This window comes from Colias eurytheme, chromosome 1 (assembly GCF_061535395.1).
Source record: "Colias eurytheme isolate Ceu_HAF_F1 chromosome 1, ilColEury1 Martin Lab GWU primary, whole genome shotgun sequence".
NCBI classification, from domain to species: Eukaryota; Metazoa; Arthropoda; class Insecta; order Lepidoptera; family Pieridae; genus Colias; species Colias eurytheme.
Genome location: NC_142980.1, coordinates 13,008,946 through 13,036,255, shown reverse-complemented (window position 1 = coordinate 13,036,255; position 27,310 = coordinate 13,008,946). Strand labels below are relative to the sequence as shown.

Sequence of the window (27,310 nt, the reverse complement as noted above, 5' to 3'; positions counted from 1 at the left end):
CAAGAATTTTGAAAAGTTTAAAGTTTTAAATTCGTTAGAAACAAACCGTAAACGCAACTGAACGCAACCGGCAACGTGTACCTCTTTTATTTCTAAAAATTTTACAAAACACTGGTAGGTAATTGATGTGTTTTCTCTAGTTTTTCTTATATAACCTTGTAATTAATGTAAGTAAACGTAATAATAAGCCGAATCAATTGAATTCACAATCAAACAATTCATAATGAATTGACTAACACGCTGTCGTCTTTTGCAGAAATTGCCTTCACATTGTTATTTGAGATTGTAACAAAATTCAAACATTTAAATGGATGATTTCATGAAAATAGAAAAGATCGGTGAAGGTACTTACGGTATTGTGTACAAAGGTAAAAACAAAATAACAGGACAGTATGTGGCTTTGAAGAAAATACGATTAGAATCGGAAGACCAAGGTATACCTTGTTCGGCTATAAGGTAAATTTTATAGGTTCTGTAGAATAGCAAAATTGTATAGAAATAATTATCTTTTGTAAGTTGTAACTAAATTAAATAAATATAATAATCTTATATATAAAAATGAATCGCAAAATGTGTTGGTAAGCGCATAACTCGAGAACGGCTGAACCGATTTCGATAATTATTTTTTTATTATATTCCTTGAAGTACGAGGATGGTTCTTATGTAGAGAAAACGTAAACATGTACCACGGGCGAAGCCGGGGTGGACCGCTAGTAGTATATAATAATATAATAGGTAATAATAATCATTATCATAAATTTCAATCGTTATCATAAATTTCATTTAGAATTAAAGTTCTTACACATTTAATAATTTATTTATTTCCTCTTTTAAATTTTATACATAACCTCTTTTACAGAGAAATTTCTTTGCTCAAAAAATTGAACCATCCAAATATTGTGAAATTGAAAAATGTTCTGATGGAGGGGAATAAACTGTATCTAATTTTAGAGTTTCTTTCCATGGATCTCAAAAAATACATGGATTCATTGGGATCAGGCAAGGTATGCTCCTTAGTGTTTTATTAATAGCTAGCGACCCGCCCCGGCTTTGCACGGGTGCAATGGCGGCCGGCCGGTACCGCCGCAAACGCTAAGTCCCGCAATTTTTAAAGCTGTAATATCTTCGAAAATATTCACTTAAATATGGCCCTATAACAGTGTAAAGGGCCATATAGATAATTATATGGGTGATTATACAAAAATGGGGTAACTCGATGTCATCAGCCAATTTAAACAAAGTCTTATTATATTTTATTCAAATAACAATCTATTTTGAAACAATGAAGCGTCCTTTATTTGGTCACTCAATTTCACTTCTTTATTTAAAATACAAATGAATAAAAAAAATAAATTAATACTTCAACGTCAGTACTTTGGCATGTCACAACTCCGAAAACCAACAATCAAGTGACTATCGTTTAAACATTATCATCGATTTAAGAAAATTTACTAATTCACTACAATCTTTGATGTACATAGTATTATATACTTACTACAACTTTCATAACGCAATGTTTTCCATTTTATTTAAAAAATAAAATTAAACTTTGTCATCGTTTTCACTAGTCAGTCCGTTGTGTGTTTTTTAAATTTGAAATTCTCGCTAAATATTACCAAGTCGAGGTCAAATCCCTGTCTAAGTATTAATGTTGGTAATGAAGTTACTTGTGCACCGCATATTTTGACGGCCGTCTTAACTGTACCAGCGCCAGTCAACATTTCAGTCCTATGGTGAGTCGTTATTTTATTGTTAATCCGAATTTTATTTTCATTTATAAATGGTTAACTATGATTTGTAAAAATATAGTTTGTTGTTATTAGAAATTAGGCAAAAAAACATAATTTGTGATTATAACCTCATATTAAGTCCCTTTTCATCAATCCGCTGGCATCAGTCCTTTGTCAGATATAGTGCCAGAGGACTGACGCGACCCCGTAGTACTGATGATTCTGTCGTTTTTGAGAACTTTTATCTTGATTGCTATTGGTATAAGCATTTCTATTTTATATTTCAGTTTAAAACATCATGCGCCACGCTAACAGAAACTGAATTTGACTAGGGAAGACACATTTAAGAAAGAGTAGCAAAGAAAAGAGCTATTGAAACAAACTACTAATAATTTTATTAAAAAGATCTTATTTTATTTTAATTATTGAATTTGATGCTTTCAGGGCATAGCTTTTTATATTTATCAGATAAATACGTATACGTATAATACTGTGAAGTAAAATTACCTCAAAATAACATAAAAGTTAATTAATATACTTAATAACATTATAAAAATGTCAAGGGGCTCTTATGAAAACTCAGATGAGACTTTCATTCGAGCCTTTGGTTTTTAATTTTACTATAATTAGTACTTTTAACATAAATATTGGTAGATTTTTAGGGCTCCGAACCTCAAAAGGAAAAAACAGAACCCTTATAGGATCACTTTGTTGTCCGTTTGTCTGTTAAGACGTTTTTTTTGGAACGCGTGGAGGTTCCAAAAAATTCTCTGAAATCTGAAATTTATATTGGATACTCAAGATTAAGAACCCTTCGGGCTGTAAAAAAATCAAACTTATAACGCAACGCAATCAAAAGATACCTACATCCGTTAATACTGCAAATTTCCGCAAAATTCAATATTCGCAAGGGAATAAAAAAACACACAGGATGCTTGCCGTGTATACAGTCTACTATAAACTGCTATTTAGTTTACTTCTACTTGGTAAATAGCAACGACTTATAACACAGATAAAGGAAAAATTGCTAAAGTGTAAATTTTTAGTTACAAACATAATAAAAAATAGGTTTGTTAGGACTCCAACTCGCACTTGGCCGTTTTTTTGTTTCTATTGTTTGTGAATTACTTGAAATATCAAGTAAAACTAAGTCAAAGTAGTAAAAGTTAAGTAAGAGAGTAAGAATATTCACGTAGCGTTAAATGTCAGAAGGCTGTTTTGAAACTTGAGACATTGTTTTTTCCCAGTATCACATATTATTAATTTTCATTTTTAACCAACTAACTAAGTGATTTTAATACTTAAAAGACATGTGCTATTATTAAAACTGAGAGATTGGGAGTAATTTTCATTCAATTTCTTTAAAAATATTACAAAATTGTGTTTTTTATCAGTACCATGTTAGTCTCGTCAGTCCCCTGGAGGCCAATTCCAGAAAATTTTAAATATCTCACAATCTACTTAAAAAACTGGCTGGCCCGATTTGGAACAATATATTCATTAGATTAGCTATCATTTACACCCTAATTTGTAACAATCTGATATAAAAAATATAGTAAACAAAATATCCTCAAAAGTTACCCCATTTTTGTATAATCACCCATATATTATATTAAATTTGATAACAACTAGTTACAAAATAATTTAAAAAGTGGAATCTTCTATTACTTTGTGTAGTATGGGAAAAGTACATTACAAGTCTGTTTCATTAGTTGATTACATACTAGGCCAGTGAAGAGTCTTTTTTTGTTTCATCTATCTAACTTTTGTAGTGATATTTAGAAGTAATCTAATAAATCATAGGTTTATCCGCATGTTTTAAAGCTACAAAATACTCTAATGTACTTAAAATAAAATAGACAATAGCTTTAGTCAAAATTTGAACAAAATGTTTCATAGCAATAGCAAGTAAATGAAATGATTGCTGGATAATAACAATGATATTTATAATTTTATTACAGTTTATAGACCCAGAGACCGTGAAGAGCTACTTATATCAGATCAACAGTGCTATTCTGTACTGCCATCAACGGCGCATACTGCATCGCGATCTCAAGCCACAAAACTTGCTCATTGACAAAACTGGTATTATTAAGGTGAGTTTTAATTATATTTGTGTGTAATAAGCTGATACATTGAATTTGCATTGTTAAATGAAACCTAGAATTAATAAACTGGATGTTTAATACATGTACATATTTTTATACATATAAATACAATTTTAATAAGTAAATAAATTTTTTATACATACAAAATTTTCTGTTGCTGTTGCATAAAAGTAGCTCTCCCACTACTACTACAGTTTCCAATTATGTTAGAACTTAGATATTATCATTGAACAGTTCTGTATACCTCTTCACTTTCTCCTTTCTTACGTTGGCAGATTTAGAACACTTCACTATCTTTGAATATGTGTCTAAACGACACTGATGATTAATTACAGATATTTCAGAATTTCATCTATACAAATATTATAAAGAGGAAAGGTTTGATTTTTTGTTTGTTTGTATGAATTGAATAGGCTCCGAAACTACTTGGCAGATTTGAAAAATTCTTTCACTGTTGGAAAGCTACATCATTTCTGAGCGACATAGGCTAGGTTTTATCCCGGAAATCCCACGGGTACGGGAACTATGCGGGTTTTTTTTTGAAAACGCGGGCGAAGCCGCAGGCGGAAAGCTAGTCTAGAATAAAAGGCATTCATGTGTTTGTTATGAATGATTTATGAATTGATTATAATGTTATTTACATTTTTTACTATTTCAGGTAGCGGACTTTGGTCTGGGGCGTACATTCAGCGTGCCGGTGCGAATGTACACGCTCGAAGTGGCCACACTGTGGTACAGAGCTCCAGAGTTGATGCTTAGTGGACAAATGTATGAATGAATGAATACTCTTTATTGTACATACACAGAAATACAGTTTGTTACATGGTTCAGATAACTTATGACTAAATTAACTTATTAATTATTATATTATATAAACACAAACATCTGTTTAACTGATCCATTTCTTTTAGACTTTTAGGGACAAGTAGGTGATCAGCCTTCAGTGTCTTGCCAGACCGAGACATTTTTTTTTCTTCGTCTCCACCGTGAATCGAACCCAGGACCCCTCGGTTCTACGCTCACGCGTCAACCACTGTACCAAGGAGGCGGTCATAAAAGTACATACTGGGTTAAATAGAAAAAATATTTTTTACATTGGATAGTTCATTTTTTGCATAAGACTATATTCTATGTATATTGTATAAGATTAAATTGGATAGTCTATTTGTTGAGTTACACTGTATTTTATGAATATGTTACAGTTAAAACCCGTTTCTCATTAGAAAGTGTTTTCCCTAGTTATAACAGAATGCCTCTGACTTATTACAGTAATATATCTAACTAGCTTTCCGCCCGCGGCTTCGCCCGCTTTGTCTAAAACCTAATAATTTATATACTAAAACCTTCCTCTTGAATCACTCTATTTATTACAAAAAACCGCGTCAAAATCCGTTGCGTAGTTTTAAAGATTTAAGCATACATAGGGACATAGGGACAGAAAAAGCGACTTTGTTTTATACTATGTAGTGATGAAAAGTAAAGAAGTGAAAAAAAACACCCCTGTTTTTAAATATATTAACTTTTATTCATGTTTCACTACCAAATCATAATCTTATCAATATTTATTGAATTTCAGATATTCCTGTCCCATTGATATGTGGTCCATTGGATGTATCTTCTCTGAAATGTCCTCCAAGAAACCACTGTTCCCGGGTGACTCGGAGATTGATCAACTCTTACGTATTTTCAGGTAAAATCTTGTTTTAATATTTAAAAAAAAATCGGTTGTTTGTAAAGTAGGTTTACGATCGAGATGTTTACGTGATAACGTCTTATTGGTGGCAGCGCTCGAGATGAGACGGGAGATCGGTCCGTCTCTCTCTCGTTATACCTGCGATCGCGCTCGTGAGGTTTTGGTGTGACACAAGTTTCTGAACATGTCACCCGACTAAAACGATTTTAAAAACGTTATCACGTTAATATGTTAATAGATTGTTATATAACTTCTATGACTATACATCTGACCAATGGAAATCTATAATTTCATAGATAGCCCGAACTTTAAATTAACACGAAAAAATTTCAATTCTAATTCTAAACTAGACTAATTCTAAAGTGTTTATTATTTCTTATTACAGAATGCTAGGGACTCCGACAGAAGAAATTTGGCCAGGAGTTTCATCTTTACCTGATTACAAGTCAACTTTGTCCAACTGGACAACATTCAATCTTCATAATCATGTATGTTTCATTTATTTTATAAATATTGTAAAGATATCTTCACAATGTGGGTGCTCCACGGTTGCCTTCTTTGCCCCAAGTGCCTTCACTGACTAGGTGTGCCCCACGGTTTCTGGCACATTAATAAAAAAAAAGTCCTAGTATATGTATGTAGCACATGTTACATATTGCCAAGAAGCTTATATCTAATACACTGGAGATTGCACTATGACCATTAACTTGTAACAAGAAAATATGACGTTGAATGACGCCTATATGTTTTATGTGTTACAAGTTAATGGTCATAGTGCAATCTCCAGTGTATTAGATATAAGCTTCTAGCATATTGCATGTGCATGGAGTCTCTGAAAATGGAATGTATTTTCCTGCAAACAACATAGATATGATTTGATGGTGAACAAAAAAGTAATTGAATTTGAAGGATTTCTTTAAATAACTTTTCAACTGAGAAATGAAATCTTTAACTTATTATCATAATAGCAAGAGGTAGTATGTATTTCTATAATTCAATTGTAAAATTTTGTTGAAATCCAGTTCATTAGCTTTTTGTGACAGAGTAATAAATATCCAACCCCTGCTGTGCCCCGCGGTTTCACCCGCAATGCTCCGCTCCTGTTGGTCTTAGCGTGATGATAAAGCCTAAAGCCTTCCATGATAAATGGTCTATATAACACAGAAATAATTCTCAAATCGGACCAGTAGTTCCTGAGATTAGTGCGTTCAAACAAACAAACTCTTCAGTTTTATAATATTAGTATAGATTACTAATTCTTATTCTGACCGCCTCCTTGGTACAGTGGTTGACGCGTGAGCGTAGAATCGAGGGGTCCTGGGTTCGATTCCCGGTGGAGACGAAGAAAAAAAAATGTCTCGGTCTGGCAGGACACAGAAGGCTGATCACCTACTTGTCCCTAAAGAAAATCGATCAGTGAAACAGATGTATGAATAATGCATCTGCCCCTTACCCCACTACGGGGACATGGGACTTCACTTTTCTTTCACTAATTCTTATTCTGCTCAAATTCAGGTACAAAACCTCGACGAAGTGGGCATAGATCTACTCCAAAGGATGCTCGAATACGACCCTTGCAAGCGCATCACAGCACGAGATGTGAGTCGACACCCCTACTTCAGAGACGTGACTCTGCCCCCCGCCCTCAAGTGACGGCTTATGTAAAGCAAGCGGGTACTGAAGTAGTGGCCATCACAGCACGAGATGTGAGTCGACACCGCAACTTCAGAGACGTGCCTCTGCCCCCCGGCCTCAAGTGACGGCTTATGTAAAGCAAGCGGGCACTGAAGTAGTGGCCATCACAGCACGAGTTGTGAGTCGACACCGCAACTTCAGAGACGTGCCTCTGCCCCCCGGCCTCAAGTGACGGCTTATGTAAAGCAAGCGGGCACTGAAGTAGTGGCCATCACAGCACGAGATGTGAGTCGACACCGCAACTTCAGAGACGTGCCTCTGCCCCCCGGCCTCAAGTGACGGCTTATGTAAAGCAAGCGGGCACTGAAGTAGTGGCCATCACAGCACGAGTTGTGAGTCGACACCGCAACTTCAGAGACGTGCCTCTGCCCCCCGGCCTCAAGTGACGGCTTATGTAAAGCAAGTGGCCGCTGAATTGTAGTGCCTGTGCGAAGTGACAGTATACTAAAGTAAAGTTGAGGACTGTGAAGAATTTTGTATGTTAAACTGGTTCAAAATCTCTGTCGCTACTGTGTGTAAATATGGTATATGATGTGTCATTTATATCCAGAATACACGGCAATGTTGTTGCAGAAATTGCATTATTTTACACAGGAGCGACGGTAAAGGCTAAGTTCAAATGATAAATTTTCTCCGCAAGGATAGGCTATTCTGGGTTAATGTAGAAAACTCTTTTTAGTTCTTGACCATACTTTAGTGGAACAGTGAAACAGTGAATGTGATAATGTATCGTGAGTGAATTTGAATGTATATGGTTAATTGAAATTGAAGACGGTATCTTAGATAGTTGAAGTAACCTACAAGCCGTCTACACAATGGGCAGCGTTGGGCCAGTAGAGATAATCATGATAGTAGAGGCCCATGTCTATGATCGGCCGTTATTGTAGTAGACCAGGTGATATTGACACAAAATTTCGAGTCAATTGTAAAAGGATGGCGGTTCTGCAGGGTTCTTAGTACGCAATGACAAAAAGAAAAATGATGGTGTGAACGCTGGTACCGGCGGCTTAGTCACGTGGGCGTTAGTCGAACTCATCGGAAAAATCGCGACTAAGCCGCTGGTACCAGCGTTCATATCATCATTTTTCTTTTTATCTTTTTTATCTAAGAACCCTGTAGAACCGCCATCCTGTTACAAATGACTCGAAATTTTGTGTCAATATCTCTCGGTCTAAGATGTTTATTCATGGTCGCCGTTAGCGTGGAAACAGCGCCGATCAATTGTTGGGCCAACGTTGCCCATTGTGTAGAGAGCCCATTAATTTGATAGAACTATTGTTAATAACGTTGGCAAATTTAAATTATTTGTCTGGATATTGTCGTAATTATGTCTGTTTAAACTAGTGTCATAGTTTGTGGAGCTTTATAGTTTTTTGATGGGATTTCTAATATCATAACAGATTTTTAATATAATTTTATACTAAATAAACAACTAAAAAGCTCCATTTATTATGACACTATGAAACAATTTTGTCAGTGAATCATATATGATCAAGATATGACTGGATTGTTATTTATATTTTTTATACACTAATAAATTATGGACAAGAATTTTTTACAGTTTGCTTCAAAATATAACTCATTTATAATAACCAACAAAATGTAATTATCTAATGATTTCCTTGTAATAATATTAATACAATGTTTTTTTATGTATCGATACTTAATAATATTATGTAGTTTAACAAAACATAATGGTATCTTTGCATTTAATAAATTTCCATTTGATTATCTCACAAATTATGAAGATATTTTAAAATAAGATTTTAGATTTATAATGTGAATTGGATTATGTTGTTGGTTTTTAAAATGGGCTCTTAAAATACTGTTAGATTTGGTTTGTCTCATAGATATATTTTTCTGGTTTCTCTGTGACAACATAATATGTTATATAATATATTATAGCTCTCAACAAAATATATTGTTATTAAATACATTTGAATTGCTTGTCCTGTATTTTATAATAAAAAATGTGTTAGATACAAAATAAAACTAATTAATTTATACATATAAACCTTGTATGACTTTCCAATTCATTCAACAGATTCTTTTGCTGAGACCTTATATAAAACATATTTTATGGTATAAATGCTGGACCACTATTTTTATTTGATTTGGTATGAAAATAATTGATAATTTTAATTTTACAATGATATTAGTGCCAATGTAGGTGTTGTTAAGATTAATGTAAGGGCACAAAAACAACAATTGTGTTTTAATTATTGACACTTAGTAATAGTAAATAGTTTGGAAAATCCAAAAGTGCACGCCTCATAATTTTTTTTTAATAATTATTTATTAATTATTATTTTTGTTTATTTAATAACAATTAAACCACATCGAATCAGACCCTGAAAAATGAAAGGGTTCTATTCCTGAGCATACTCAAGCGTAAGAGAAAAAAAAAGACTCGATTAGTAAAGTATTTCGGTCGCTATCGTGTTAACAAGAAAAAGGATCCGCACATACAGACACACGGACGTCCAAGACAGAACTTTTCTAAACTGTTTTTTAACTAGTTTAAATAACAAAAATGACATCAAAAATATCATGAATGTTAAATATAGTGTTTTTTCTTAATATGTGTGTGTATGTATTATCTTACAAGTGCAATGTATGATACATAAAGACATTTTAAGTTTGAAAAATCAGATGTTTTGCGCGAAGTGACAGTAGTACCCACCTCAACGCTTCGCTTATGAGGCGTGCAATAAATTAAATTCTTAACACAACAAGAAAAATGATGGTCAGAACGCTGATACCGGATACCTTAAGATACTGTAATATTTTATATTAGAGAATCTTAACATAAAATATTTTAGTATCTTCACCGTGTGTTCTTTCCAACTGTATATTGCATTGTTATTAAAATTTTTTAAATTAAATCCATACTAATATTATAAATGCGAAAGTAACTCTGTCTGTCTGTCTGTTACTCAATCACGCCTTAACTACGGAACCAATTTGCATGCAATTTGGTAAAGAGATATTTTGATACGAGATAGGACATAGGCTACTTTTTACCCCGCGAAATGGGATAGGTTTTATCCCGGAAATCCCACGGGAACGGGAACTATGCGGTCTTTTTTTGACTGCGCGGGCGAAGCCGCGGGTGCAAAGCTAGTAGTATATATTTGTGGAAATTGTTAGCAAGCGTTTATTTGCATTGGATAGAAACTCCTAACATACTGTGTGTCCTTACATATTATTATGTTATATGTGCGATGGAAGAGAAGGTAAATAAATAAAACGCGTTATTTGACACCAATTTATTAGCAGATTTGTGAGCATAGTAATTTAAAGATAGACATCTAATAATATTAATAATAATTTTTATATTAAATTAACTGAAAATGTAAATGGCAACTCTTATGACCTGTCCAAAATACTGTCAAGTGTCAAAGTCAAATGTGTTTACTATTACTGTCAGATTACTGTTTACTTTTTATACGTGATAAGTGATTTCGCGGTAAAGATTAAAGTTTTAATTTTTTAAAAACTTTAGGCTTCAGTCTTCACTCACTTCAGTCTTCAGTTTTAAACTTGATGCAGCTTTGTTAATTGAACAATCTATAATATTAAATGGGTTAATATCCTAAGAATGAGCACGTTCAAACTTCCAACCGCAATTATAGTATGTTTGCTGTTAAAAAGTATTATCTGAGCAGGTAAAAAGTAAATTGTTGTCTAAAAAGATTCGTGTGCAATTTAAAGTAGCCATTTACATTTACTTACATCATAAATCGGAAAGAGTCACACTCACATTCACGAAATACACAGATTACCTACAATGTTAAAGAAAACAGATTCTACAACATACATTTGTGTTTCTTATCTATTGCAATTACATATTTTGTGTCATCATAAAAACAGATAAAAAGAATGTAATCACTAAAATTCAAATTAACAAATAGTCGTTTCTCTTTTTCGTAAAAAACAAACAACTTAAATTAATTGCAAGACAAAACAATGTGGGTAAGTATAATAAATATTCAACGAATTAGCTTTGTACTAAAGTTAAAATAATTTAAAATTCAACAAATAATACCTACAACAAATAAAATTATCAACTGTCCTTAAATTACATAAACAATCCCTTCTAATCATCACTTCTCTAACATATTATATGTGTTCTGTAGTGAGCATTTTATGCTTTGCTTATATTCAGTGAATACTGATAAATTTAAAAAAAAATATAACTAAGTAACTGTTATCAATATATAGGCTTCAAAGTTTATTTTTAATAACTCAACATCAAAGTAAATAATCAAGTACACTTAGTTACTTTTTAAAATGTATGAACTGTGTTTTAGATTGCATATATAAAATATCTGAATTTACAATTTTCAATTTAAGAACTACTTAAATAGTTGAAACTTTCTTATAATGTGATATAATATTGTCTGCACTTTGCCAAATGGTTTCACAATTAACAAAGACTTTTACTTTTGTCACAAAAATAAATTGAGTGATTTAATTGACTCAGATATGTTAAAACATAAATATTAAACTTATCTCACACATATATCACTATTAATCACAACTCACATTTGATATTATCATCGCTTCTTGGCCCCCGCATCTTACAAAAATATAATTTAATAAGTAAACGAAACATTAAAAAACTAGAAGAAATATACTTATTATTTGTAAGTAGCACTACATTATAGTATTTGTAATACCAATTTGTATATCAATAATATTCTTCTACAAAGGATATTCAATACATTTTTATTCTTCTACAATTTATATGATATTTATGATAATAATTCACTTATGTCTATTATATTACAATAGTTAGAGCCAATTTCACATACTTGCTGATAAAGATAGTTCTACAAATTTTCATACAGCAACAGTATATGACAAGAAATTGTGAAACTGGCTATTAGTAAGTATAGCATAAACAAGTAAGAAATGTGACCTACACTATTTATGAATAAGATGAAGAAACCAGTAAAAAATTGGGAATGTATTATGTATTCCATATCATAACAACATTTACACTCGAGGTATGAAGTCCTTAATTAATGACAATGTAAATTACTAATTCAATTAAGTACTCTCTACTTTATAACATTAAAAAGATGCATTACTATTTAAAAAATGGCATGTTTCTCAACAGCATAAAGGAGGTTTTAAGTCTAGGGCCCTCCATCAAAAAGTATATTTATCATTTGGACATGGTAATTAAGCAGTGAAGTATTTGTTTCAATAATATCTTTACGAAATCGTTGGCGTATTCACCATCTTATCTTAAATATATATAAAGATTAAAATTACCATTGAATTATTTTATATTAAAACAGTATTTAATTTGAATCTAATAAAATACTAGACACAATAAAAGATATGAACTTACACAAATAATACTATCACTTTAATACTGCTTTTTCATTTATAATGTCCAACATGTACCTGTTTTCCAAATTAATGTTGCAAATAATACCATTGAATAATTTATAATCTATAAAATAAAAAAATATCTTTGGCACCTACACTTTGGCTCTTATTTTTAGAGCTAAAAATATATAAGTAAGTAAGTTCATATTTAAATTAAATAATTTTGCAACATTACATAAATTGTGTTAAAGAAAAAACATTTTACTATTACACCGTCTAGTAATTAGTTATAAATATTAATAACTTAAAAATTTCCACTACATTTCCAAACAATATATATTTGAATATTTAGAGTTAATCCTACAATCATGAATATAGAATTAAGATTACAACATTCCGACACCAAAATCTCTTACATTAAACACTTAAATATTAAAAAGCTAAGTACATCAACAAGTACAAATAAACATTACCCTCCTTTGTTCGGTCGGGTAAAAATATAATCATATAACGAGTTTGAGCAAAACTAGGCTTTCCAGAATAAGATATCATTTCGGTACTAATTATTATCGACTACATTAATAAATAGGTAATTAATAGGATATATCTTAATTAGCTTGAAGCTTTCACAAAAATGACAAATCCAGAAAATTGCGAATCGGCAATCATAGATAGCACTTCTTTAGCTACATGAATATATTCTACTCCATTAAGATGGCACAAAGACTTCACAGTAAATGTTTATTGGGTTCCAGCAGTGAAACGTATTCCAGTGCTCTAGAAATTCCAGTGCTCTAGAAATTCCAGCGCTCCAAAAGTTCCAGCGCTCCAGAAATTCCAGCAATCCAAAAATTCCAAGTGTTCCAGGTTCTTCCACCTGCTTATATCGTCTCGGACTTGGTGATTGGACTTGATGCACTGGAATCACTGCAGAGAGCCGCCCACTATGGCAATGGAGCCTCTTCGTAGAAATCGGGCTCGTCATCCTGCTCAATGTCCTTCTGTGCTCCGTCCAACTGGAATATGGGAGATAATTTTGTAATAATGTATTAATTTTTTTTATTCAATTTAAATCTTTAACTTTTGAATCGTGAAATTACTATTCACGAAAATACTACTGAACCGACTACAATGAAATTTAGCACACATATAGATGGTAACTTGGATTAATTTTCATTCAATTAAAAACAACACTATCTAGTTTATCAAATCTATCATTACTAGATTCGTGCTGTATCTCTCAAAGATAGAACACAAACATATTCTAAATTATCGTGATAAAAATTTAAAAATATTTTGGAAAAACATCTTCGAACTGTTCGAAACTGGAAAATTGCGAAAAATTTTGTATATAATCGATAGGTATGTGTATAAGTCGTATCTCGCAATCTTTTTTTTATACCGCTATTTATTATATGTCATCATAGAACAGCGTTTGCCTGGTCAGCTTACTAGTAATATATCGACTTATTATAATAACTAGCGGTCCGCCCCGGCTTCGCCCGTGGTACATATTTACGTTTTCTCTACATAAGAACCATCCTCGTACTTCAAGGAATATAATAGAAAAGAATTATCGAAATCGGTTCAGCCGTTCACACGTAATGCCGTGACAACGCGAAACGGGTGCGGACCCGCCGCCTTTTTATAGCTCCCGCCGCGAAGCGCGTCGAACGCGGCAACTGATACACAAAAATAATCCTTATGGCATGTAATTCACGCGCGATGACTTATAGCGTATTTCATGTATAACTTTGGTGTTTCTTCACCGATTTACATGATTCTTTTACTATAACCTGCCCAGGAGTATGAAGAATAATTGTGCCAAATTTCGTTAAAATCCGTCGTGTAGTTTTTGTTTCTATAACGAATATACAGACAGACAGACAGACAGACAGACAGACAGACAAAAATTTTACTGATTGCATTTTTGGCATCAGTAGCGATCCCTTATCACCCCTTCATAGTTTTTTTTTAAATATATTTCATGTACAGAATTGGCCTCTCTACAGATTTATTATAAGTATAGAAGATAAGCTTCATTAACTAACTCAAACAACAAAATAATATTTACCGCACGCAGTTGCAGCGGTGTAAACATATAAACCATGGACATCCTCAAGGGCACCATCATCACCAAGAAGAATGGCAAGGCCAGCGAGAAACGAGAAGATTTCACAGCGTACAGAATGCAAATGCCGGCGATTTGGATCACTGTGTACAGGTGCATCTTTAGGGTTGGTACCTGGAATGAGAAAATAATTAAAATATATGGAAAAGAAGGAAAAGTTGTCTAGAAATAGTGGTGTAATTAGAAAAAGAATAATAAAAGATGAAAGGAAGTATGCCTAATTAGATATATCGCAATGGAATAGCTAAAGTTCTATGTTTTAGGAGTATTATATTATTATTTTCAGAAAATGTTTCTTTAGAACCGACACCAACAAAATAATTCAAAGTTCTTTAACAATCTTAATTATCGTAAAACTATATATAACTAGTTTTAAAATCATATTTGTCCTAAAATTTATAAAAGTCAAGATTAAGGACACTGTAATATCTACGACAGTGAATATAGAAGAATAAAATATAATTTACGACATATTTCTAAAAATCTATTTAAAAATCACTCACCCGTCGAACATACGGTATTTGCGGATGGTGTTTCACGGGCTTCAGCAGCAAGATGCATCTGTCCCAGAACTGTATACCACCCAGAGCCGATATACCCATATACAGGAACACGCCAAAGAGAACCGCCATTGGGACCATACGGAGCCAGCTAGAGGCCAACACCGATACACCCACGAGGATGGCCACGAGGAGACCGGTAAGACGTTGTTCTGGAAGTAAAGAGAAACAGTTAAAGTGTATGATGATGATTGATAGAAAAGATCGAACAATTGAAGTTGTTCTAGCAATATTTTTTTAATGGATCTAGTCGATTTTCAACTCAATCGAAAGAAAAAAATGCCATGTTTTCTCTCTATAAAACTTCAATTGAAATTGAGATAAATGTCGGTAAAATTAAAAATACCTACTCTATTTTCCAAGTCACCAGCAAGTTACCTAAATCCCACTCACAATCTATACTAATATTATAAAGCTGAAGAGTTTGTTTGTTTGTTTGAACGCCCTAATCACAGGAATTACTGGTCCGATTTAGAAAAATTCTTTCGGTGTTAGATAGCCCATTTATTGAGGAAGGCTAATATTATTACGCTAAGACCAACAGGAGCAGAGCCATACGGGTCAAACCACGAAGCGCAGCTAGTACTTAATAAATTGTGTAAGTCGTTATAAAACAGGTTTTAAACCCGTCAAAACTCACCTTTAACCTCCACAATATGGGGTTTATCTCCCGGCGCATGTGTAGTGGACATCACTGTTAAAGCCGACACGTGGCTCACAGACCGCACAGTGGCCACACACTGCCAGGGAGCTCCGAACATTCCGCACACAGCGTTCACTAGCGACATCACCACTATGTCCATGTGGAACCCACTGCCCTTTTTCAGACGACGTTCTGGCTTGTCGATGATCAGCCTGAAGAAAAATTCGTATAAAAGGCACTGGGATTGACTCTCTTTGCGTTTAAATCGAGTTGGATTTTCACGTATAAGTAAATCGAGCTGTTGAAATTACACGCTAAAATCGAGTTTATGCTAGATTTTCAAGATCAAATTTTACGTTGGATTCCGTGTTGATACGATTAAGTTATAAAAGGTTAGGTTACAGCTGTGTAGTGTTAAGATGCTACACAAATGTAACTCGCTTATATTTTATTTAAGAAAAGGTAAAACATGAAATTGTAGGACTATTTGTATGAATGTTTAAAAAAGTATCGGGGGCAAAAACACAATTTTATGCAACATTGCTGGGCCATAAAAATTCGCTGTGCAAGATCGTTCGCTGAGCAGTCGAACCTAACCATGAGTACTCATGTCAATCGGTAAATGGTTCTTACTCAGCAATATGTGTCTCCATAAAGACAATGATGTAGACCATGAGCGCTGGTAGAGCCATGGCGAATGTTGCCCACACGGGGATAGTCTCCAACCCAGGGTTGAGGGGAACCAGCCAAGAGCGATCTGCTGTAGGGCTCAGACCATCAGGGACCTTGAGCTTCTCAGTCCAAACTGGTACAAAGGCAGATACTCCCACCATGAATACGATGGCGATGGGCACACCGAAGTCGCCGAGGGCACGGCGAGCCTGGAACGAGATTAGTGCTGGTTTTAATAAACATTTATTAAGTTTATAGGATACTCTGACTTTTAAATGATAGATTTGTAAGTATGACAATGAGACATTAACATGATCAGTGTTTCAATAACACACATATAAGAATTTGTCTATTCGTTCGTTTATTTTCTTTGGCAAAAACGATACAAATTACCAATATGCACATATTAAATTAATACATAAGGACTCAGGTATATTTAAAATTATATTAATATCCATTAGATTCAATAAAATAAGTAAAAAGTTCCAACTCACGCTGCGTCCCAAGAACTTCCCGTTACGGAAGATACGGAGGTAGTACGCGATGATGAAGGTGCTTAACGTCAGCATGGTGCAGAATAACGCTGTATTTGGTTGTGGTGGCATAACGCCTGGTATTGGTGGTAGGACGGTAACGTTGCTCGTCATGTTACCTGTAATTTGAAAAGCATTATATAGTAGGATTTATTTCTTCTAAACTTTTTAGCAGGCATAACAATATCTGGTATTGAGACTGTTTTGGCTTTGTAAAGTTTAGACCAGAAGTGAAAAATTCTGGAAAGGAAAGGTTTTGGTACTTTAAAGTCGTTATGGAGCTTTACTTTCCTTTAGTTGATACGAAAAACTATTCTGAAAAGGTAATAGTTTTGAAAGTATGGTTTCTTTAGGGTCAGGTGTGCGATTATATTTGTACTAGCTTTCCGCCTGCGGTTTCAACCGCGTTTTCAAAGAAAAACCCGCATTGTTCCCGTTCCCGTGGAATATCCGGGATAAAACCTATGCAATGTGTTAATCCAAGTTACCCTCTATGTGTGCTAAATTTCATTGTAATCGGTTCAGTAGTATTTGCGTGAAAGAGTAACAAACATAAATACATCTATCCTCACAAACTTTCGCATTTATAATTTTAGAAGTAGGATAGGATTTGTAACATGGAAGTTACCTGTTCAGGAAACATCTACAAGCACAAAGCATAACAATAACATGATTTTAAAACGAAATAAAATATTATCTCACCTGTACCAGTTCCATTCAAAATCGGCAGTCCAGTGGTAATATTTTCGTGCTTATGGCAATAGTCATATCCGAGCGGATGCATCCGGTACAAGTTGATCAGATTCGTGATCGGCTCCGAGATGAAAATCAGCGAAATGAGGAACGCGAATATGTCCTCCGTGAACCTGTTGGTGAGTAATAGTACAAATTACTTAAAAAGATTCGTTATAGTTAGAAACTAGCTGCGCTTCGCGGTTTCGCCCCCGCGTGGCTCCACTCTTGTTATATAGCCTATGCCCTATAGCCTTCCTCGATAAATGGGCTACCTAACACCAAAATAATTTTTCAAATCGGACTAGTAGTTCCTGGGATTAGCGCGTTCAAACAAACATACTCTTCAGCTTCTTCTCTTTATAATATTAAGCATAGATTGGAACTAAGAAGTACAAGTCATGTTGTCGTTCATTTTTACTAGACGGCGCTCTTACAAATGAGCGTGTTCTAAAAGTGTTTTGTAGTGAAGGAATCATCAAAGTTTCCTAATTAATATATCGAAAAAAAATTTTGAATGTGTGTTAGTTATTGACTCTTTTGTTTATTACAGTTTGTTCTCTCTCAAAATAAACTTTTATAATGTCGACCAATATCAGTGTTAGATGGCGTTACTGATAGCAAAATTGTTTCAACAGTAATGGGCATAAGGAAAATTTTGCTATGCAGATTCTTTTTTTATTACTTTTGCAGATATTTTTATTAAATAGGTATATCACAAATTTCGGGCAGCCAGATACTTCGTTTCAACCGTTAATTATTTTCAAGAAGTCTACAATCGGTTTTGCACTGATAATATATGCAAAAGGCTTGAACAAAAATCTAACATCATTCAGTTTTTAAACTTAAATGTAAATAAACATCTCTTACAACGTAAAACGTTTAGGGCCACTTTCTCCCCTCACTGGTTGTTTATCGCATGATAATAGTCTAGAATGTGTGGAGGTCCAGAAGCACGAGTTATTGGCTAACCAACCGCTAGAGCAAAGATACTGGTACACCAAAATAACCTTTATTAACCCATTGACCACCGAGCGGCCCGATCGGGCCGAGACACAATAGATTTTCTATTGTGTCTGTGATCCGAGGACTGACGGATTAAGAAGCAACTCACCGGCTAATCTTCTTAACCGCCACGCTGCCTTCCAACGACGCAACAAGCAGAGCGATCACGATCATCCACAGTCCACAATACATCCTCGCGGCCAGGAAGTCGAACCCGTAGGAATGACAGAAGCTTGCGAGAGATTCGTCCAGAAGCAGTAAGGGTCCAGTAGCACCAGTTATCATCATAGGTTGACCAGCTACAAGGGCGAAGAATACGCCACCGACACTCGTGAATACCTAAGGTAGTGAGTATTTATTTGAGAAATTGTTCAATGTAGTCAGAAATTATTGCATTTTTTTCAGATGTGACATTTTTTGAATCTAAATACGTTTATCATAATTTAAAAACAGAATAACAGATTTTTAACTACGATATATACATAGCAATAAATATTAAAAGTAGGAAATTTGTTTGATAGCTGATCATAAAAAATTATTATCAATTTAAGTATATCTTCTAATTCGTATCAAGTGAAAACAGCATAACTCAGCATTTTCCATACACTATCTTATCTAGGGTATCGATAAAGTTAACATTATGTAATTGATATTACATATATTATTTTATACATTTAACGTACCAATGTTTCGGAAATTCCAATTGTCCTGTAAGTCTTTTCAGCGAGTAATCCTCCAAAAGTGATGGCCGATGACAAAGCAGCGAAATACATGAAGATCGTAGCCGCAGCACATTGTCCGTTCAGAGCGTCCCGGAAATCCGATAGATAGTGAGGATATCGTCTCTTCATGTCTCTGATTACACCTAAAGGATAATAATACATTTTAATAAACATTGAAAAAGGAAGACGTACCAGGCGTGATTCTAACAAATCATTTAAAAACTTACCTCCAAATAGACGGCCAGTTTTTGAAAGCGGATCGTCTGGTTCTTTGTCCGGTGGGCCACCGCTTTCAGCGACCAACAGCGCTTTCTTCTCATCCATAACGGGTGTCGTATCTTTAGTCGCTGCACGTTTTCGCTCCAGGGCATCGCGTTTGCGGCGACGAATCATCTCGCTTTTGGCGCGCAATTCCTCAAAGGGCAGTAACGCTTGCCTTTCCCAATCTCCCGGAGGTAGCACTATTGAGTCGTCCAAGAATTCATTAATAGCTGATAGCAGTTCGCGACGATCGTCAGCCTTGTACGCGATCGAGTGGAACGACGGGTTCGACATGAGCGTGGAAATGGAACGACCCACTTCATGGTAATCGAGATCTGCTGTTGTGGGCCCGAGGAGGATGAACATGAAGCGCACTGGGATTGGGACCTCTGTGATCGAGGGCATTTGTATGCCTTGTGCGAGTCGAACGAAGGCTATGGTGGGCTGGTCCAGGAAACCCACAGCACCGACGAGGACAGTTGTGGCTTCAGCGCCATCTGGGATCCTTTTCATGATGGAGTCATTGTGTGTGCGACGCACATCTTCCTGTGAGCCAACAGTGCCGGTGGCGAGGTACTCCACTTCGCGGGCATCGAGCCCGGCGGCTGAGGACTTCTTCCGCGCATCAGTTCTGTCGGATGGTATCTGAGCAGAGCTCTGACGCCGTTTCTGATCGGCAAGATTCTGGAAACGGTTTATTATAAGTTACTTATGAGTTTAGTGTGATGACATACAAAGCTACTGTAGAACAACGTTCAATGTTTGTACTTATTGTCGTTTTTCAAACTAACTCTAAAAACAAACCGTATAATAATACTAACTCTAAAACAATGAAACTATTTATAATGACGTCAAAAGCAAACACATCCAATACATTGGCGTTTGTACCGATCATTCCACATGATCTTCATATACTTTTCATCGTGAATCTTATTAGACACAAAAAATCGTATGCATTTAAAATAACATCTATGGAAATAATCTCGAAGCGATTACATGATTGATGTTAGGTCATTCATTTCACACGGGATCGTATTTTCGACTCGTCATAAAGACAAGTTTATTTTTGAAAGTAATGAACGGTGACAAACAAAATAAAAAACATCGATGAGCTGCGCTAATGGGTGACAAAAAACAACTAATGTTGGCACTCTACCGTTGGCGGGCGTTAACTAAAAAACGAAAAAAAACACCACCACAATCGACGTGTTTACAAACAGGGCGCAAATACCACTTGAAATTGCATATCATTAAAATTTTGAATGTCGAGTTATGTCGATTAATTAGTGATTTAATGAACGCACGCCAGCGTGGAACAACAAGAGCATGAGCACTACTAGGGTAGGGTACAAAGGGCGCACAGGGATGTTCCGTACGAGGAGGTGGGCGCTGTGCCGCCTGCAGGAGCCCGTGGTGGAGCAGAGCGAGCACCGAATGCGATGCCCGCCCGCCGGCGCCACCTCGTCTAGCCACAGCGACTGCACACCATTGATACGTGAGCATTTCTTTTCATTGGTACTTGTTACTTATCAGCTATGTTATCACAAGGCAAATATCCATGGTAAATGTGATATGGGCCCTCTACACAATGGTAGTTAAGGCGGCCGTACACGGGCGGCCTGAGCAGTTAACGGCTGAGCGACGTACGCAGACTGCTCGAACGGTCGGTCGTTGACTGCTCGAGCTGTCGCTACAAACCGCGTAGTTGACAGGCAGCATGTGTACGGCAGTGAATGAATGCCCATAGTTCACCACGCGGTCGCGGCTTCAAGCCGTCGGTCTCAACTGCTTGAAGCGGTCAGTGTATACTGTACGGCCGCCCTTAGACGGGTAGAGGCAATCACGATAGTGTCGAAGGCCTGCCTAAATGTCCATGATCGGCTGTTATTATAAATGTCGATCGTTTTTTGGGCCAACTCTGCCCAATGTGTAAAGGGCCCAATCGATATTTGGTATTCTTCGACATGAGCTTTTCATATTGTACCGACTGTGGTCTAATGTCAATGTTAGGTTTAAGTGATTAAAGTTTCGTGTTTTGAACGATTTTGACATGGCCTGCTTTTCATTCGGTACCGTGGTTTATAATCAATGTCAGATAGGATGGATGTTTTGATGTGTGTCGTACATGAATGCCATTTTAACATGAGCTTTTCGTATTATGTTGTAATGTGATCTAAGTATAATTGTTAATGTTATAGTTATGTGATTGATTGATGTTGTTTGAACCATATTGACATGATCTTCTCGTGTTGTATCGTGTGTGTATCGTAGTGGTGACCATAAGTTGTGGATACATTCTATGAAGGAACTAATTTATGGCTGATATGATAATTCATAAGCAAAAGGAATAGTGAACTCTATCCATAAATAAAAATAATCGTAAAACTTAAAGAGAATAAATTAAGTTATCAGGATTTCTAAAAGGAAACAATTGATACACAAGATTTTGATGATTAATCTGCTACATAACAAGGGCTTCCTATGATAACCTTGAAACATTGTTTCTACAAAAAATAGTCTACACGAAGCGTAGTTAATACCCTAATCTTTGATATCGTAAACTTGTCAAAAAGTCGATAACGTCGATAATTTATCATTATTTTTCACACACCTTGTAAATAGTATTATTTTGGCGTTTTGGACATAAAATTACAATGTTTTATTGCGTTTAATGTGCAAAAGTATTGTGATAACAATACTCCATGGTGATAAGGCGTCACTACAGGGAGATATCACTAACTTCCCTAAACAAGAACAAACTTTTAACGTAATAATATGGTTATCTAGTAAAAAGGCAAAATCTATATCGATAACTATTTTTCAATGAAATATATTATATCTGATTTAAAAATCATGTTTTCAGTGACCTATAGATATTATAATACAATCGTAGTAAAGAGGATATATGAATCTATATATTACCTGTAAGCTGGTGTAAGAGGAATGTTTGCGGGCACTAATAGAGAACCTGAACCTTTCGTCGTGTACGTGCTTGTGACGTAGCAGCAGAGAGCGCATAACCACTGGCTTATCATCTTCTTCTATCAACCCCTCTGTAACCATGCTCTCAACCACCCTGGGGAAATATTCAAATTAATGAATTATGTACTTTCTTTTTAAAAGTTTCTGCTCTTTATTTTAACTTACAATAATGTAATTTTCAGATTTCTATGCGCTATAATATCAGTTGGAATTTTCTTGTCAAAAATGTTTGAGGAAAATTACATTCATCAGTTACATTTTGAGACTTCACAAGAATCACAAGTATACCTTTGTCTTTACCTACATCTCAAATCTATTCAAATTTTGATTTTTGGATGCATATACTCGTCACCCTCCTTACCTATAAGCGACTCCGGGCAGATCCTTCTCCTCCAGGTCCAGGAGTACCACTCCGGTCTCCAGGCATCGTCTCAAGTTGAGCAGCGAGTGGAAGGACAGCGAGGCCACGTGCGGCTTGCCCCAGCGCGCCGAGCCCTCCTCCACGTCCTCCTCGTACTTGATCCACCGAGCGGTCTCCTTCCACTCGGCGTCCCCATCCTCAGTCGCCAACAACTCGTCGAGTTGCACGAACACCTGCATAACAGACATATCGAACGGTACTGCCAAATTACTTCCTCAAATACCTTTTATAAAACGGCACATATCTCGTGATTTTAAACATTTATCACCACCTATCGCTACCTGTTGATATGGCAAGAATGTTCAGTCTATCGAATTCACAATGTTAGATAATACGACGCAACTGCTGTGAATTATTTCCTAATTCCTTACCGCGTGCGGGCTGTGGTCGTACATTTTCTTGTACGCAGAGTCTGCCAGGAACGCGTGGACCTTGTCGCCGCCATCCCTCCTGCTGAGATGCACTGTTGTAGGCTGTTAGACAAATTATTTCGTTCAATGCCATGTTGGAATAAATTCTACCTGAAGTAGAGTACCAAATATTTGCAGAGCATTATTATCATGCGTGTACGTGACAAGATTCATCCAGGGAGGCTTGCCCGCCGCTTCCCTGGCCTCGTGTGAATAAATAGCTACAACGCAAAGAAAGAAAAGGTTTTTTTCCATAAATCTCTTCTGACCTTAACCTGTTTTACTTTCTTATAATATCAATTATGGTTTGACATTTCTTTTCAGGTGCTTAGTACCTTTGAAGTAGAGCAATATGGAATCAATTTCAATTAATTAATGGTTCAGAAATATATTCTAATGAATACCCTAATAACATTCGATCGTAAGCATCCCTACAAAGAGCTTAAATAATTTCCAATAGGCTTACTCACCCTTGGCATCACCTTATGACGTCGCATACCCCTCGGGTCGTCACTGCGATGGCTCCGCAATTCATCCTGGTCCGCTTCAGGTAATGTCTCCTCAGTGGGCACAGTTGAAACACGCCGCTCGCCCGTCGGGAAGCCCAGCAAGGGCACCCCTCTCCCCCCCTCTTGTAGCGAGAACTTACGCGATTTGTGCGGGTGTAAGTGACGGCTGTGTGAAAATAATGTGGGATGTAATAAAATCAGATTTTGGTAAACGGGTTTCAAGTAATGATATACCAAAAAAGGAGTATTAAAACGGTATATAAATGATGCTAGGATTAAACGTAACATTCATAAGTTATCGAAACTATACTACTCCCTTCATGCAATACCAAGCAATTGTATAGATAATAAATGGTATTATAATATTTAAACAATTTAGAAATTAGCAACAAAAAGTCTATTTTTAAACAAAGTGTATAAATAAAGGTGATTCCAGTCCAAGGCGATAATATCCTCCAGCTGAGAGTAAATGGGGATCGCCCACGGGAGTTGATACGGAAATCGCAATTGTTTACTTCATTAACTAAATGAAATGTATAAACAGTATTCTAGAACATTCGAAAAAATTCAACGTGCAATATTTGCTTTGTGTTCGCTTTTAGAAAAGAGTTTGTGAATAATTTATTCACATTGAACGCAGTTACCACTTTGTCGGCGTTATAATGAGATACTTAGTACAAAATGAAATAAAAACGTAAAGAAATGACGGAAATGTAAATTGCTTCTTATAAATCGATAACATCATACTTGGAAATAGTTCAATTAAATGTTAAATCTATACAATGTTCTATGATTGAAGCATGTATATTTTACAAGATACATATCTGCCATGTACCATATCAACCAATACAAAAAATATATACAAACAATTTGGAATGTGAAAAAAACACTAAGCTTTTAACAAACTTGGTGTTAGAAAAAAACGTACCCACGATCAGACAGGTTATTTTTTATAGGTACCAAACATACACTTGCATGAGTCATATTTTTTTAAACGGTTATTCAATAAAAATTTATTCTTAATGATAGTTTGTGCTATTTCAATCGTTGAGTATTATTTGTAATCCCTTTCTATATTTTAATACAATTTTGCGAAATCAACCACACAGCGGTTTATTTTAGATAAATATAATAACATTAAAATTGATATTCCATTAGTCACGCATCACTATAATTAAGTATTGACCAGTCGAACTAATGTTACGTTAATTATGCTAAATCCTAGTGTTTGAATATAAAATCAGTGTATTTCACAACAACATCAATCTTCTCTTATCTTCTTATATATAAAAATGAATCGCAAAATGTGTTGGTAAGCGCATAACTCGAGAACGGCTGAACCGATTTCGATAATTCTTTTTTTATTATATTCCTTGAAGTACGAGGATGGTTCTTATGTAGAGAAAGCGTAAACATGTACCACGGGCGAAGCCGGGGCGGACCGCTAGTATATATATAAAAATGAATCGCAAAATGTGTTGGTAAGCGCATAACTCGAGAACGGCTGAACCGATTTCGATAATTCTTTTTTTATTATATTCCTTGAAGTACGAGGATGGTTCTTATGTAGAGAAAACGTAAATATTATGTACCACGGGCGAAGCCGGGGCGGACCGCTAGTGTTTTCATAAAATAAATATGTAATAATATTGGAAACATAAAACAATGGTCGCCGACTCAACCGCATGACGAATGTGTGAAATAAACATTTTTGGCTCTTCTTTTTGGCGCTCAATCAAAATATGTTACGCTTTTTAGACAATACAAAAAAATGTGATGGAAAATATAAATAATTTATTTAGCGTTATACTTATTTGTGAAATATAAGAGGATTAACAAAAAAGCTTTCGGCACTGTTATGGTATGGCATTGAAGATTTTTTTCTAAGATGTGACCTTTAACTCTATTTTCTAATACATTACTCAGAAAGCTCTGACAGCACGCAAAAAATTGGCCCTTGAAACGTTATTGAGTCCTTATTACAGATATTAATACGTTTTTTCATTACGTTTTTTATTCAATAGATAATATCAAAGAGTCAAATGAGACATTTAATTCCAATTAATTGAATATTTTTAAAATAAACATTTTCCTTCAATTCAAGGAATCTAAAGAATCGGAAAATCGTTATATTTGTCGTACGCCGTGAACTTGAACCTGACCGACATTTGAAGCGAAGTTCAGGGAATTTGGGGCGTTTCGTTCAGCTACAAGTGGCCGCGCTACAAGTGAACCACAACTTTATATCGCGTTTATTATACATATTACTAGCGGTCCGCCCCGGCTTCGCCCGTGGTAGGTACCTACATGTTTACGTTTTTTTTTCATAAGAAACATCCTCGTACTTCAAGGAATAGATTCCGCAGCGCATGCGATGACAGAATTTTTATTAAGGAATTTTTTACACCTTGGGTTACATTATTGCATTTTTGGTAAGGATCTCAATTTTTTTTGAAAATGCAATATTGCCTATGTTGCTCAGTGAAGATGCAGCTTTCAGGTGAAAGAATTTTCGAAATCGGTCCAGTAGTTTATGCGTGAAACCAAACATACATACATAATTACAAACCTTTACTCTTTATAATATTAATGAAATGAAAATGTACATACTGTCGTGTAGTTTTTAGAGTCGGGGTCGTAATATTTTTTGGTTTTCTTAATTTTGTAGTTAATTTTATAATAATAATTTTGACTATTATCGATACACATATTATCCATATCCAAGTGGAGACGAGTCCAACTAGCCAACAATTATTAAAAGCTGTTCAATCGATCTTGAGTTATAAGTAGTGTATATACATATATCTTAATATGTATAGGTATATGTACGTATATAAATCTCGTGTCACGATGTTTGTCCTCAATGGACTCCTAAACCACTTAACCGATTATAATAAAATTCGCACACCATGTGCAGTTCGATCCAACTTGATAGATAGGATAGGTTTTAAAATCCCACGGGAAAGGGAACTATGCGGGGTTTTCTATGAAAACGCGGGCGGAAAGCTAGTAACTTAAAAATATAAGTAACTAGCTTTCCGCCCGCGGCTTCGCCCGCATTTGAAAAGAAAAACCCGTTCCCGTAGGATTTCCGGGATAAAACCTATCCTATGTCCTTTCTCGGGTATCAAAATATCTCTATACCAAATTTCATGCAAAT

The 27,310-nt window shown here is 35.2% G+C and overlaps 2 protein-coding genes across 3 annotated transcripts in view; one reads left to right on the top strand and one right to left on the bottom strand.

The window, feature by feature from the left end:
- LOC149911326 (cyclin-dependent kinase 1-like) lies at positions 1-9,218 on the top strand. Of its 2 annotated transcripts, none has more exons than XM_090105377.1 (8): positions 1-114; positions 257-456; positions 860-1,004; positions 3,692-3,826; positions 4,497-4,606; positions 5,415-5,528; positions 5,917-6,019; positions 7,047-9,218. In XM_090105377.1, exons 2-8 carry the CDS (start codon positions 308-310, stop codon positions 7,182-7,184), a joined length of 894 nt encoding a protein of 297 aa, XP_089961503.1. In that variant the 5' UTR covers positions 1-114; positions 257-307; the 3' UTR covers positions 7,185-9,218. The 2 variants fall into 2 exon arrangements, with proteins under 2 accessions (XP_089961503.1, XP_089961495.1); XM_090105369.1 differs by having other exon boundaries at positions 68-167.
- A 1,262-nt stretch (positions 9,219-10,480) lies between these two features.
- Positions 10,481-27,310, bottom strand: part of Ae2 (anion exchange protein Ae2) — a 112,449-nt gene continuing 95,619 nt past the window's right edge. Inside the window, exons 5-18 of the mRNA XM_090105428.1 lie at positions 24,112-24,316; positions 23,603-23,704; positions 23,172-23,404; positions 22,751-22,904; positions 19,795-20,512; positions 19,529-19,710; positions 18,955-19,184; positions 17,811-17,974; positions 17,070-17,227; positions 16,537-16,784; positions 15,901-16,115; positions 15,204-15,412; positions 14,644-14,814; positions 10,481-13,585 (exon numbers count right to left, since the gene is read on the bottom strand). Of these exons, the coding sequence (XP_089961554.1) occupies positions 13,514-13,585; positions 14,644-14,814; positions 15,204-15,412; positions 15,901-16,115; positions 16,537-16,784; positions 17,070-17,227; positions 17,811-17,974; positions 18,955-19,184; positions 19,529-19,710; positions 19,795-20,512; positions 22,751-22,904; positions 23,172-23,404; positions 23,603-23,704; positions 24,112-24,316 (3,061 nt within the window). The 3' untranslated portion in view covers positions 10,481-13,513. The remainder of the gene's footprint in view (positions 13,586-14,643; positions 14,815-15,203; positions 15,413-15,900; positions 16,116-16,536; positions 16,785-17,069; positions 17,228-17,810; positions 17,975-18,954; positions 19,185-19,528; positions 19,711-19,794; positions 20,513-22,750; positions 22,905-23,171; positions 23,405-23,602; positions 23,705-24,111; positions 24,317-27,310) is intronic.

Coding starts and splice junctions, on each gene's coding strand:
- LOC149911326 (XM_090105377.1), top strand. CDS start 308: ATGGATGATTTCATGAAAATAGAAAAGATCGGTGAAGGTACTTACGGT. Junction 3,827..4,496: donor ACAAAACTGGTATTATTAAG/GTGAGTTTTAAT, acceptor TTACTATTTCAG/GTAGCGGACTTTGGTCTGGG. Junction 6,020..7,046: donor CATTCAATCTTCATAATCAT/GTATGTTTCATT, acceptor GCTCAAATTCAG/GTACAAAACCTCGACGAAGT.